The sequence below is a fragment of the Leucoraja erinacea genome, chromosome 7, assembly GCF_028641065.1.
Source record: "Leucoraja erinacea ecotype New England chromosome 7, Leri_hhj_1, whole genome shotgun sequence".
Classification (NCBI taxonomy): domain Eukaryota; kingdom Metazoa; phylum Chordata; class Chondrichthyes; order Rajiformes; family Rajidae; genus Leucoraja; species Leucoraja erinaceus.
Window position 1 is genome coordinate 43,870,655 of NC_073383.1, and position 12,038 is coordinate 43,882,692.

At 43.6% G+C, this 12,038-nt stretch overlaps 1 protein-coding gene across 1 annotated transcript in view; it reads right to left on the bottom strand.

Moving 5' to 3' along the window:
• Nucleotides 1-2,012: 2,012 nt before the first annotated feature.
• Nucleotides 2,013-12,038, bottom strand: part of LOC129698931 (cyclic nucleotide-binding domain-containing protein 2-like) — a 46,800-nt gene continuing 36,774 nt past the window's right edge. The window contains exons 13-14 of the mRNA XM_055638412.1: nucleotides 11,696-11,859; nucleotides 2,013-5,096 (exon numbers count right to left, since the gene is read on the bottom strand). Coding sequence (XP_055494387.1) covers nucleotides 4,766-5,096; nucleotides 11,696-11,859 — 495 coding nt within the window. The 3' untranslated portion in view covers nucleotides 2,013-4,765. The remainder of the gene's footprint in view (nucleotides 5,097-11,695; nucleotides 11,860-12,038) is intronic.

Genomic DNA, 12,038 nt, shown 5'->3' on the forward strand with positions numbered 1-12,038 from the left:
AATTATGCGCCACTTTGAGTTGGTCTATCACATAAAATCCCAATAAAATACATTTACGTTTGTGGTTGTAACGTGACAAATTGTGGAAAAGTTCAAGGGGTATGAATACTTTTGCAAGCCCCTGTAAATAACGATACAACCGGTGGTATATGGAGGAAACAACATGTGGATACACATGTATTAGTATGGAGGCGGTGGGTGTAAACTAAAATGCTACTCGGTAGATTTAAACTATTCCGAATAAAATTATTACTATCGGTAAGAACTTCACCCGGAACTGATTAACGCTCGTTTTCCAGGAGCTGCATGTATCTTTCATCTGTCAATGGTTGGTTAATGCTTGTAACATGCATGTTTGATGTACAAACCATATTTTGAGTTCAGTTCGGCTGTAAACGTTTGAGCAAGTACGCTGAAGTACATGGGTAACTCCAATATATGAAATCCATTGTTCTTTCATTACGAGGTTCAATAGAAATGTCATCCCGTCACCCATTCCTTCTCTCCAGAGATGCTGCCTGCCCGCTGAGTTAAAGAGTTCCCATGGTAGACTCACGAGACACTAAGGTAAACGCACGGGCCACTATGTTCTTACAACGAGTTAAAATGTTTCAATTCTTAACCACAAGAGTAAATTTGACTCGTGGAAAACTTTAAACATGTTTGATTTTTTTTCAAGAGTTGACAAGTTACACGATTACCTGCCGTTAGCGCCACGAGTCTCTAAGTTGCATCCAGGAGTTTCGTATGTTAATCGTACGTTATTACCACGAGTTTTAACTCAGGGTACCACTTGTGTCAACTCGCAACGTGAGACTCAGCTATTACCGGAGAATCACAGAAGGCATACCCAACGTTAGACAGTGAATGTGCACATAGCCACGTATCCCCAACCAGTCACCACTGCCAAAGAACAGGCAGCCCCTGCTCTGCTCATCCTCATTATATTATTCTGCAAATGGCCAGGAAGGTGCAGTCTGACTGCATTTTAACCACTGCACACTTTGCTCCATTTTCGGGTTCAATATCTACGATTTGAACCCCTTCCAAACACATCCCTCCATCCAAACACATCCCTCTCTCCGGCTCTACATTCCATTCCTCCTCTTCCTTTCTTATCAGACACCCCTTTGTCTCCATTTCACGTCTAGCATTAGTCACCATCTCTGTCATTCCGGTCCTAAACTTACCCCCCCTAGTCTGGTTCAGTCAAACACCGAATATGAGTACTGGAAATCTAACTCTCTTTATTGTGCACAATACCAATACCAATACAATACCTAATCCAATAACCGATCCGACCTTTGTCTCTACTTACTCGAGCCCAACAGCCTCGCGCAAATAGAACACACACCCCAGAAAATCGGCACATCCCAATGTGCTCCCGACTCTTTTATACCTTTACAGACCCTTGGCATGAAAATACATGGGGGGGAGGGGCAACCCCTACAAGCCAATTATCGATAAGGACTGCAAAACACATTGAATGACAGTTCCCTAACCCAATCATATAATATCGCATAACATAGTTTCAACACAAAACACTTAGGGGGAGACACTTCTGTTAATTAAAGAAACATGATCCCAGGTATAGTAAACATCTTGGGTGAGACCTTTCTCCTGGACCAATCATAATTAGCAGCGGGAAGATTCTGCAACAATATTGTAAACACACCATTTTCCCAACCATCCATTTGCAAGAGGGCCTAGTTCCTTCGGCAAAATCTAATACGTATTAACAATTAAAGGTCAACTGGACATCAAGCCTTTCCCAGGCCACAGACTTTCTGGAGCCATGATCCTCATGGTCTTGCAGCTTCTTGCAAAAGATGACAAGCAGGTTTTACAGAAGCAGAAATCCTCCATTTTGTCAGGTACCCAAAATGCCTGATATTATCATCTCCACCCATCGGTCAATCTCCCCACCTCACCTGTATCCACCTATCACTTGCTAGGTTTTGTTCCACTCCTTCCTCTCTTTTTCAGTCTATCAGTCTGAAAAATGGTATGAAACATTATCTGTCCACTTCCTTGCCTGGCCTGCTGAGTTCTTCCAATATTCCAGCATCTTGTATAGCTCCATAATTTGGAGGTCTTATTAGAATTATACAGGGAGCTCGTGAGGCCACTCTGGAATACAGTGCACAGCTTTGGTCACTTTACTAAGTAGGGTTAGAGTAGCATTGCAGGTAAAGAATAAATCTCCAGGAATCAGAAGAAAATGGGGAACGTTTGCAATATAATGAAACTAAACACCATACGGACTGGAAAAGTTTGTGTAAAATTTAGCCAAACTAGTGAAGGTAATTTAAGGTCAAGTTAGAAAAGGCAGTACATTAGTTCAAGAAGGGAAGTATTTAAGACTGCGAGACAGTTAATTACAACAAAGATAGGTATGCGTGGGATATAAAACATAGGATTGTGCACAGCAAAGCAAGGTCGGAGGATAGGCGAAGAGATAATGCCAGGAAAACAGGCCTACAAAGCTTTCCGTACACACTTGTGGCCAACGGAGGAGTTGTTGCATATAAGGAGGGAACTGCCATATACAGATCAATAAATATTGAGCACAATTCCCAATTAAGAAATACAGGAGCTTGATGTTATATTGCGAACCTGTAGAATCTACATATACCAATTTTTGTCACTTACTCTAAATTCTCTAAGGGGCTTTTGAGTCCTCATTCTATGTGTTTCCCAGTGTATCCTGTCAGCAAGCCCAAACTCATGGACTTGTTTGAGAACCTCACTACAGCTGGACAGGTTTTCCTTTGTGTGACATCTCCGTCTAAACAAGAGATCCTGAGGTGGCAAACATACAAAATCCCTCCAACAGAGACAATCCACAGGAGATTCACCAGGCTAGTTCTTGGGATGAGAGGGTCGTCCACTCAATAGGTTGGGTCATATTCTTTAGACTTCAGAAGAATGAGGGATGATGTCATTGAAGCGTGTAAGATGTTATGGGCAAATTGTTGAGATATTCACTGATGGGAGGGTCACAAACAAGATAACATAATAACAAACTAAGAAGCTGGTCATTACAAACCCAGGCTTCTCAAAATTTATTCTTACAGAGGGTGGTGAATCTTTGGAATTCTCTGCCCCAGAGAGTTGTAGAGGCCAGATTATTAGAACTATTTAAAGTGGAGGCCAAAAGATATTTAAAGTTTGGGGTATTGAGACATGTGGGATCTGGTACAAAGGAGGAGTTGAGGATCGTGGTTGATCAGTTCTGGCCATGTTGAATGATGGGGCAGGCTTGTGGGGCCTGATTTCACCCCTAATTTCTCATCTGTCTTTCATTTGCAAAGCTTATTTCAGATGCTGTAGAACTATATTCTGCACTCTGTTTAAAAAAAAATCTATTTGCACTATGTTGTACCTGTTATGGCTTGATTGCATTCATGGATAGTATGATTTGACTGGATCGAACACAAGCAAGTTTTTTTGTATATTTCAGTACACATGACAATAATAAACCAATACCTATGCCTGTGTTCAATGGTACAGATGTAGTTGTGCTGTTGCAACTGCATGCAGGTGCTCTTGCCAACTACTTCCATGATTCACCTAGGGCCAATAATCTTCCTGTCACAAATGACTGACAACTACTTGAATCAGATGCATTTTTAATGTTTATTGAACATTGCCAATGTTACAGTAGTTTTTGAGGCAAATTCTTTATTTGGTGATATTCAACAAACCCGCTGGAATCTGACCAGGAGCAGGTTCAAGCTTCAATTAAACACCTGCAAAATGTATGGTAATCCCAGGAAAGGGTTGCTATTCTGTTTTATTGTAAGGCATTTTCCAGATTGCTTGTTTTGGCACCACAAAGAAGAAGCGTGCCTTTGGTTGATTCCAGTGTGATGATGGTGATCCCTAATTCATCTTTTACAATATTTAGATTTCTTGGATTTGACCTCGTGGAACTGGATCATCTGATGCTGAGCTTTGATGGCATTGGAGCATATGGTATTTCCATAGCATTTAATTATTCTGCATTAGGGCAGTGGTATTGGATCAAGTATTCACATGTTGTGATCTTTGGCATTATGACACTGCACCTTTAAAACATTGGGTCTTATGATTGGATTTTAAGGCATATTGACTTGTGGCATTGTATTATTATTATTGCACAGAGTCTATATTATTGGGTCTAAATGAATTGGATCTTAAACCAGGGAGTGTATATGATTGGGTCTATGGAATTTGTCTCATGGTGTAGTCCATGATTTATGATATTGGGCTCTATATCATTGGATCTCATACCATTCAAGCGTAAGGTATTGGACCTTTGCATTGAGTGTGAATCATTGGGTCTGGTATTATCAGACCGATATTGCATTACATAGACCTGATAATGGGACTCTAATGTTGCATTTTTAAAACATTGCAACTAAATTATTAGGTGTTAACATGTTGGCTGTAAGCTTGTATTTTACTAGCTTGGTTCCTAGGCACTGTCTTTATGGCAGTAGGTTTAAATGGCTTTGGATTTTAATGTTAGACCTTTGTAACAGTGGTCTCTATATGATTGCAGTTGTTCCTTGATAATTGTAAAAGTGTTGTGCATAACAGGGGCCAAATATATGAAAGAACAAAGTATATGAGAAAAACCCCAGTGCATGATCCCATGGTGAACAAAGTGTTGGGGGAGAAATAAACTGAAATTGGAAAGGTTTAAACAAGTAATGGCAACAATCTGAAATATTCTACGTTGAAGGAAGCCAGACAATGAGCAAGAACACCAGGGACCAATTCAGAACAACACATGCTTTAAATTGGATGGAATCTTTTCTATTCCGTGTATCAATTGGAGATCTACTTCTGGTAATTTGAAGTCTTCACCTTTCTTGATCCTCAGAACAGGAGTAATGTAGTACGAAGGTTTTGAAAAAATAGTATGGGGATTGCTAGCAATATCAGGAAGGTTCAGGATCCCAGTCCTGTCAATCTCGTACACACTCTCCCCTTGAACTGACATTTTAGCTTTCTCTGCTTTTGTGCCACGGGTGCTCTTGGCGATCATATCCTTCTTAAAGATCTTCCAGAAATTATTGCTGATGAAGAGCTCGCAGAGCTTGTCATCGCTGGAAATGAAAGAGAGTCAAAGAGGCCATCAGTCTTGGCAAGGGAACAAAAATGAGCTGAGGTTTACAGGGTGTTTAATGCTGAGGCGCTGGACATGTGGTGTCAAAGCACTTTCGAGTTCAGGTCAAAAATGTAATTACCAGCACAAGTAAACTGGGTGGCAGAGAGGTGGGACTGGAAGAGTCACTGCCAGAGACCAAGATGTTGATCCTGATTTTGGGTACTGTCTGTGTGGAGTTTTCATGTTCTCCCTGTGACTGCAAGGGTTTCCTCCCAAATCCCAAAGACATGGCCGCGAACATACAGCAATGCTTCTACTTCCCTAGAAGAGTTAGGAAGTTTGGCATATCCCCAACAATTGGGGATGATCAGCCATGTGCTGGTTCAAAGGGCCGAATGGCCCACTCCTGCACCTATTGTCTATTGTCAACCCTCACCAACCTCGACAGATGCAACGTGGAAGGCATCTTATCGGGATGCAACAAAACACGATTTGGGAACAGCTCCATCCTAGACCGCAATAAATTGCAGAGAATTATAGCCAAAGCCCAGGCTATCACACAAATGAGCCTCCCTTCCATTGATTCCATTGACACTTCACGCTGCCTCATCAAGACTGCCAGCATGATCAAGGACCAGTTTCACCTCGGTCATTTCCTCTTCTCCCCTTTCCCACCAGGCAAGAGGCACAGACGTTTATCAGGCAACCAAACTGTGCTCTCACCAGTTAGAGTACGGTCCTGACCTCCCATCCACCTCATTGGGGACCTTTGAACTATCTTTAATCAGACTTTATTAGACTTCAATGTTATATTTTTGCACTAAATGTTGTACTTTTTATCTTTTTTATATGTGCACTGTGATACCATGATGGTACTCATGCAGTTATTTCTTTGACTGGATAGCATGCAAGCAACATATTTTCACTGTACATAATACACATTACAATAATAAACAAATCTATGTGTAATGGGAAGTTATTTGGCTGCTATAAATTGCACCTATTGTGTGTGTGAGTGGTGGAACCTGGGAGAAGTTAATGGGATGTGTGTCCTCTTGTGTGTCCTGGATATGTGTGGATGGCTCGTTCGGTCTGTATGCGCTGAAGGTCTTTCCTGTACTGTATCACTCTATGACTCCATAACTCTAGATTATATGGTTCATCTCTTATATCCTTAGTCCCCACTTATCTTCTACCTGTTCCCTGACTTTCTCTGAATTGACAATTCCTCCCTCCCTATTGTGTCAGTCACCTCTTCTTCCCCCATCGTTTCTCACCTATCCTCGGTCTATCCATCACCGACTGCCCCTTGTCTCACACCTTCAACCCTCTTTCTCCGAGCTATGCTGTCATCTCCACTGTCAGTCCTGATGCAGGGTCTTGACCCGTGTCAGCAATTCCTCCAAGGTACCACTCGAAGTTAGAAAAGGCGTAACACTCTTCATCTCCCTCCGAGAAGCCCACCTCATCATGACCTTTATGTTCCCTCTTCTCTTTTGAATATTCGGAGCTTTCACAAAATGCACCAGCAATCCAGCTTGTCGTTTAGCCTGGCAGATCCTCTCCCCCCTCCACCAATCTCCTCTCTACCAGTTTCTCTTAGCTCCTTAACTGTTTTGAATTTATCACTCCCTATGGGGAGATAACGGCCCCACACACTCACCACCCTCTGAGGATTGCCCTGATTGGATATTCGAGTGATTTGGATCTCCCCTTTGCACAGAAACACCTTCATTTTTCAAACTTCCAATTTTTCTTGAAAACCTCACAACTGGCTTTGAAAGAGCATTTGTCGGTGATGGAACTAAGGCAGGTCAATGGTGGAATAAGTTTAAAGAGGAACGTGTGGATTTAGTCCTTGTGGCCTTATTTAGTCCAAATTCAAGATACCATTCAATCAAATGCTCAATCTTGTAAGGACGCTCAAACTACCAAAATTCCAATTTTCTCTGCAATCCCATCAAGACTCTTGAAAGGACTCTCAAATACTAATTTGGGTATTTGAACTTGTAGCTGGCGCTTGAACTTTTTTTTAAATTTCCACTCTCTCTGTAGCTGTCAAAACTATGTTCTGCCCTGACGGTTATTTTATCTTTTTGCACGACCTAACATATTCATGTATGGAATGATCTGCCTGGCTGACACACAAAACAAAGCTCTACACTGAATCTGGAACTTTGTGACGATAATAAACAAATACTGTATCGTGCACCAAGGTGTGCACTTAATACCCGACATTAATTCATTTCTCCTTCTGGGGTTAAGGTTTCCTTGGGACAAAGAGGCCAGTGAGAGAACAATGATCAGGGAGTCAGCTCCTCGCCATGACTGTTGTTAACCCTTTCCCCCTTTCGATTGCTAATCATTCTCCTCTGCTCATGCCCATCATCATGTCTGCGAGCAGCCCCTCCTTCACCTGTTCACCACAATCTACTCATCCCTCTGCATTCCCCCTTCACCTCATGGCTTGGTACACAGACTGCAGCAATTTGACCTTTTCTTTGCAGTGTTTTTGGGGTCAGCTATTCAGTGAAAGGTCTCCATATCAAACCTCACAATCTTCGTTCGATCTCTTGAGACTGAAGGGTGCCGCAACGTGAAGGTTACTGGCAGAAAGAACTGCCGCAGCCTAGAGGCAGAAGACAGGCCGTACTGTCAGGAATGCAATCGGTTGTCAGCATATCAATAGAGTTCACAGTGTCATAACAGCCAAGGTTATAGCCCTTCAGCCCAATCTAGCTTCCTGTGCTGACTTTTGGCCTTCTCTTATTCAACTCCACATTCCACAGACCGTGGTGTGTTCAGGTAGCCCTGCACTCCCAATTGCCTTCCATTGCCACGGTTGCCTAAAGCTTCCAAGAAGTCCCCCTATTCTATCTTGATATCAAGTGCAAGTTCCCTCCAAATCAGGCTTAAAATTGGCCCTCTCGTAAAGGTGCCTTGAGCTACAATTATTATGGCCCCCAAACAGTAAAATGGAAAGTAGACTGGGAAAATCAGGTTGAATTCTTGGATTTGGAAAGGGAGTTTGTGGAGTGCCTCTGTGATGTATTATTTAGAGCAGCTTGTATTGAAGCCTACCAGGGAGAAGGCAATTCTGGATTCCCCTCGACTCCCCAAGAAAGTGTAATGAACCGGAGTTGATAAAGGAACTGTTTCTTAGAGCCATTAGGAGTGAGCTAATAGTGACCATAAATTGGGATTGTGAAGTTTGATGTTTATGGACTGGACAATGGGATTATGGATTGAGGGATTGCCGGCCTTTTCCTATTCTTCTGTGATCTTGTTGTTGATTAATTGGAGAGGGAAGATTGGATGTATCGGTGACAGTTGAATAAAGCATGAGGGCCATGATGGCTCTTTGTTGACTGGAAAGATATGCTAGCAGGAATGACAATGGAACAACAATGGCAGGCAGGGCCAGCCTAAGCCAAATGGACCAATTGCTCCCAATTGGGCCCCACGCTAGAGTAATCTACTCTCGGCTCGGGTTAGATCTATCCCAGATGGAGCGGGGAGAGAGGGGTGGAGAGAGTAGAGGGTTGAGGGGAAAAAAAGGTAGGGTAGACGGGGAGGGGGGCGTGAGAGGGGAATGGAGAAGTGTATTTTAGAGGTGGTTCCCTCACGGTCCCAGGACAGCGCTCCTCCCCTCCAGTCCCGTGCTTCATGCACACAGCCGGCTCCCCCTCTCCACCTCCACCCCTCTCTCACCTCCCTTCCCGGGGGTTGGACCGTCTCCTCGGCCTCAGCTCACACCGTCCCTTCCTTGCCTCCCCTCTTCATTGCCTTTGTCTCCTTCCCAATTCCCTTTCCTGGAGCTCTTTTTACAAGCCTCGCCCTCCTTTCTCACACCCCAGTCCGCCCATCTCTTCTTCGGCTTCTGCTCCCGCCGCCTCGCCCTTTCCCCTCCCTTCAATCTCCTTCTTTCCCCCTCCTTTCTCCTCCCTCTCTTCCCTCCCTCCTTCCTCCTTCCTAACTCTCTTTTCCCTTCCCTCTCTTTCCCTCCCTCCCTTCTTTCGCTCCTTCTTCCCTCCGTTCACTTCTCTACTTCCCTCCCTCCTCTCCTTCCTCCTTCTTCTCTCCCCATCACACACACACCCACCCATAACGCACAGGGGAACTCCCACACACACATCACGTTCAGACTCACACCCAACTCACAAAAATTCCCTCTGCTTTTGCTTGACAATTTCCGGTCTGGACTTTGGTGCCCCTCTTCCCTGCCTTAGTATTGATCTTATCCTTTTTTAGGATGGGTAGAAGAAAGCCATTTCAGGCCAAAAATCATCGCTGGAAATGAAGAGAGTTTCGCCAATGGTTATTGATTTTCCAGGATGAGTTGCCACTAAAACAAGTGGTATATTGGAATGTAGTTAGATTCATAGGTGATCTACACATTTTGTTGTTACTTGTAGGCTTACATGTCTGCAATCCCTAAAAATGTAGCTTAGATCTGTTTGGTCCATTAAGTCGCAGGCACTTTTTAAGTGCACATTTTTGATTGAAGGTTCGCTACCTCCAATCCCAAAGACTATAATAGACTTATAGCAATGCTTCTACTAGAGTTAGGAAGTTTGGCATATCCCCAACAATTGGGGATGATCAGCCATGTGCTGGTGCTGGCTCAAAGGGCTGAATGGCCCACTCCTGCACCTATTGTTTATTGTCAACCCTCACCAACCTCGACAGATGCAACGTGGAAGGCATCTTATCGGGATGCATCAAAACACGATTTGGGAACAGCTCCATCCTAGACCGCAATAAATTGCAGAGAATTATGGCCAAAGCCCAGGCTATCACACAAATGAGCCTCCCTTCCATTGATTCCATTGACACTTCGCGCTGCCTCATCAAGACTGCCAGCATGACCAAGGACCAGTTTCACCTCGGTCATTTCCTCTTCTCCCCTCTCCCACCAGGCAAGAGGCACAGAAGTTTATCAGGCAACCAAACTGTGCTCTCACCAGTTAGAGTACGGTCCTGACCTCCCATCCACCTCATTGGGGACCTTTGAACTATCTTTAATCAGACTTTATTAGACTTCAATGTTATATTTTTGCACTAAATGTTGTACTTTTTATCTTTTATTATATGTGCACTGTGAATGACTTGATGGTACTCATGCATTGTATTTTCTTTGACTGGATAGCATGCAAACAACATATTTTCACTGTACCTAATACACATGACAATAATAAACAAATCTATGTGGGTTGGGAAGTTATTTGGCTGCTATAAATTGCACCTATTGTGTGGGTGAGTGGTGGAACCTGGGAGAAGTTAATGGGAATGTGAGGAGAATAAAAATGGGATTAATGTAGTATGTGTGTAAATGGATGGCTGATAATCGGTGCGGACTCTTATGCGCTGAAGGTCTGTTCCTGTGCTGTATCACTCTATGACTCCATAACTCTAGATTATATGGTTCAACCTCTTATATCCTTAGTCCCCACTTTATCTTCTACCTGTTCCCTGACTATCTCTGAATTGACAATTCCTCCCTCCCTATTGTCAGTCACCTGACTCTTTCCACCCATCGTTTCTCACCTATCCTCGGTCTATCCATCACCGACTGCCCCTTGTCTCACCCCTTCAACCCTCTTTCTCCGAGCTATGCTTCATCTCCACTGTCAGTCCTGATGCAGGGTCTTGACCCGGTGTCAGCAATTCCTCCCTACCCACTCGACCCCTTCCACTAACACACTAACTTCATCCCACAGCTTGTCTTTTAGCCTGGCATATCCTCTGCCCAGCCCACCCAATCTCCTTTCTACCAGTTTCTCTTAGCTCCTTAACTGTTTGAATTTATCACTCCCTATGGGGAGATAACGGCCCCACACACTCACCACCCTCTGAGGATTGCCCTGATTGGATATTCGAGTGATTTGGATCTCCCTTTGCACAGAAACACCTTCATTTTTCAACTTCCAATTTTTTCTTGAAAACCTCACAACTGGCTTTGAAAGAGCATTGTCGGTGATGGAACTAAGGCAGGTCAATGGTGGAATAAGTTTAAAGAGCTGTGTGACATCCTTGTGTATTTAGTCCATGGGGAAGATACCATGCATAAATGTATCTAATCCAAATTCAAGAACAATTTCATCTCTGCAATTATCAGACTCTTGAAAGGACTCTCAAATACTAAGTTTGTATTCCCAATCTACCTTGTAGCTGGCGCTTGAACTTTTTTTTTAAATTTCCACTCTCTCTGTAGCTGTCAAAACTAAGTTCTGCCCTGCGGTTATTTTATCTTTTTGCACGACCTAACATATTCATGTATGGAATGATCTGCCTGGGTGACACACTAAACAAAGCTCTCACTGAATCTGGAACATGTGACGATAATAAACAAATACTGTATCGTGCACCAAGGTGTGCACTTAATACCCGACATTAATTCAATTCTTCCTTCCTGTTAAGGTTTCCTTGGGATCTCCCTGCAGTGAGAGAACAATGATCAGGGAGTCAGCTCCTGGCCATGACTGGTGTTAACCATGATACACGATGCCTCACTTGCCTTCATCCATCACTATGTCTGCGAGCAGCTCCCTCCCGCACCTGTTCACCAGCCTCATCCCTCTGCATTAATTCACTCACCTTGGGTACACAGACTGCAGCAATCTGACCTTTTGCAGTGTTTTGGGGTCAGCTATTTCAGCAAAGGTCTCCATATCAATCCTCACAATCTTCGTGCCGACGCTCTTGAGACTGAAGGGCCGTCTATCGTGAAGGTTACTGGGCAGAAAGAACTGCCGCAGACCCTAGAGGCAGAAGACAGGCCATACTGACAGGAATGCAATCGATTGTCAGCAATACCAATAGAGTCACAGTGTCATACAGCACAGAAAAAGGCCCTTCAGCCCATCATACCTGTGCTGGCCATTTAATACCTATTATATCAACTCTTGGTCCAGCACTTGGCCAATAGCCTTCCATGCCA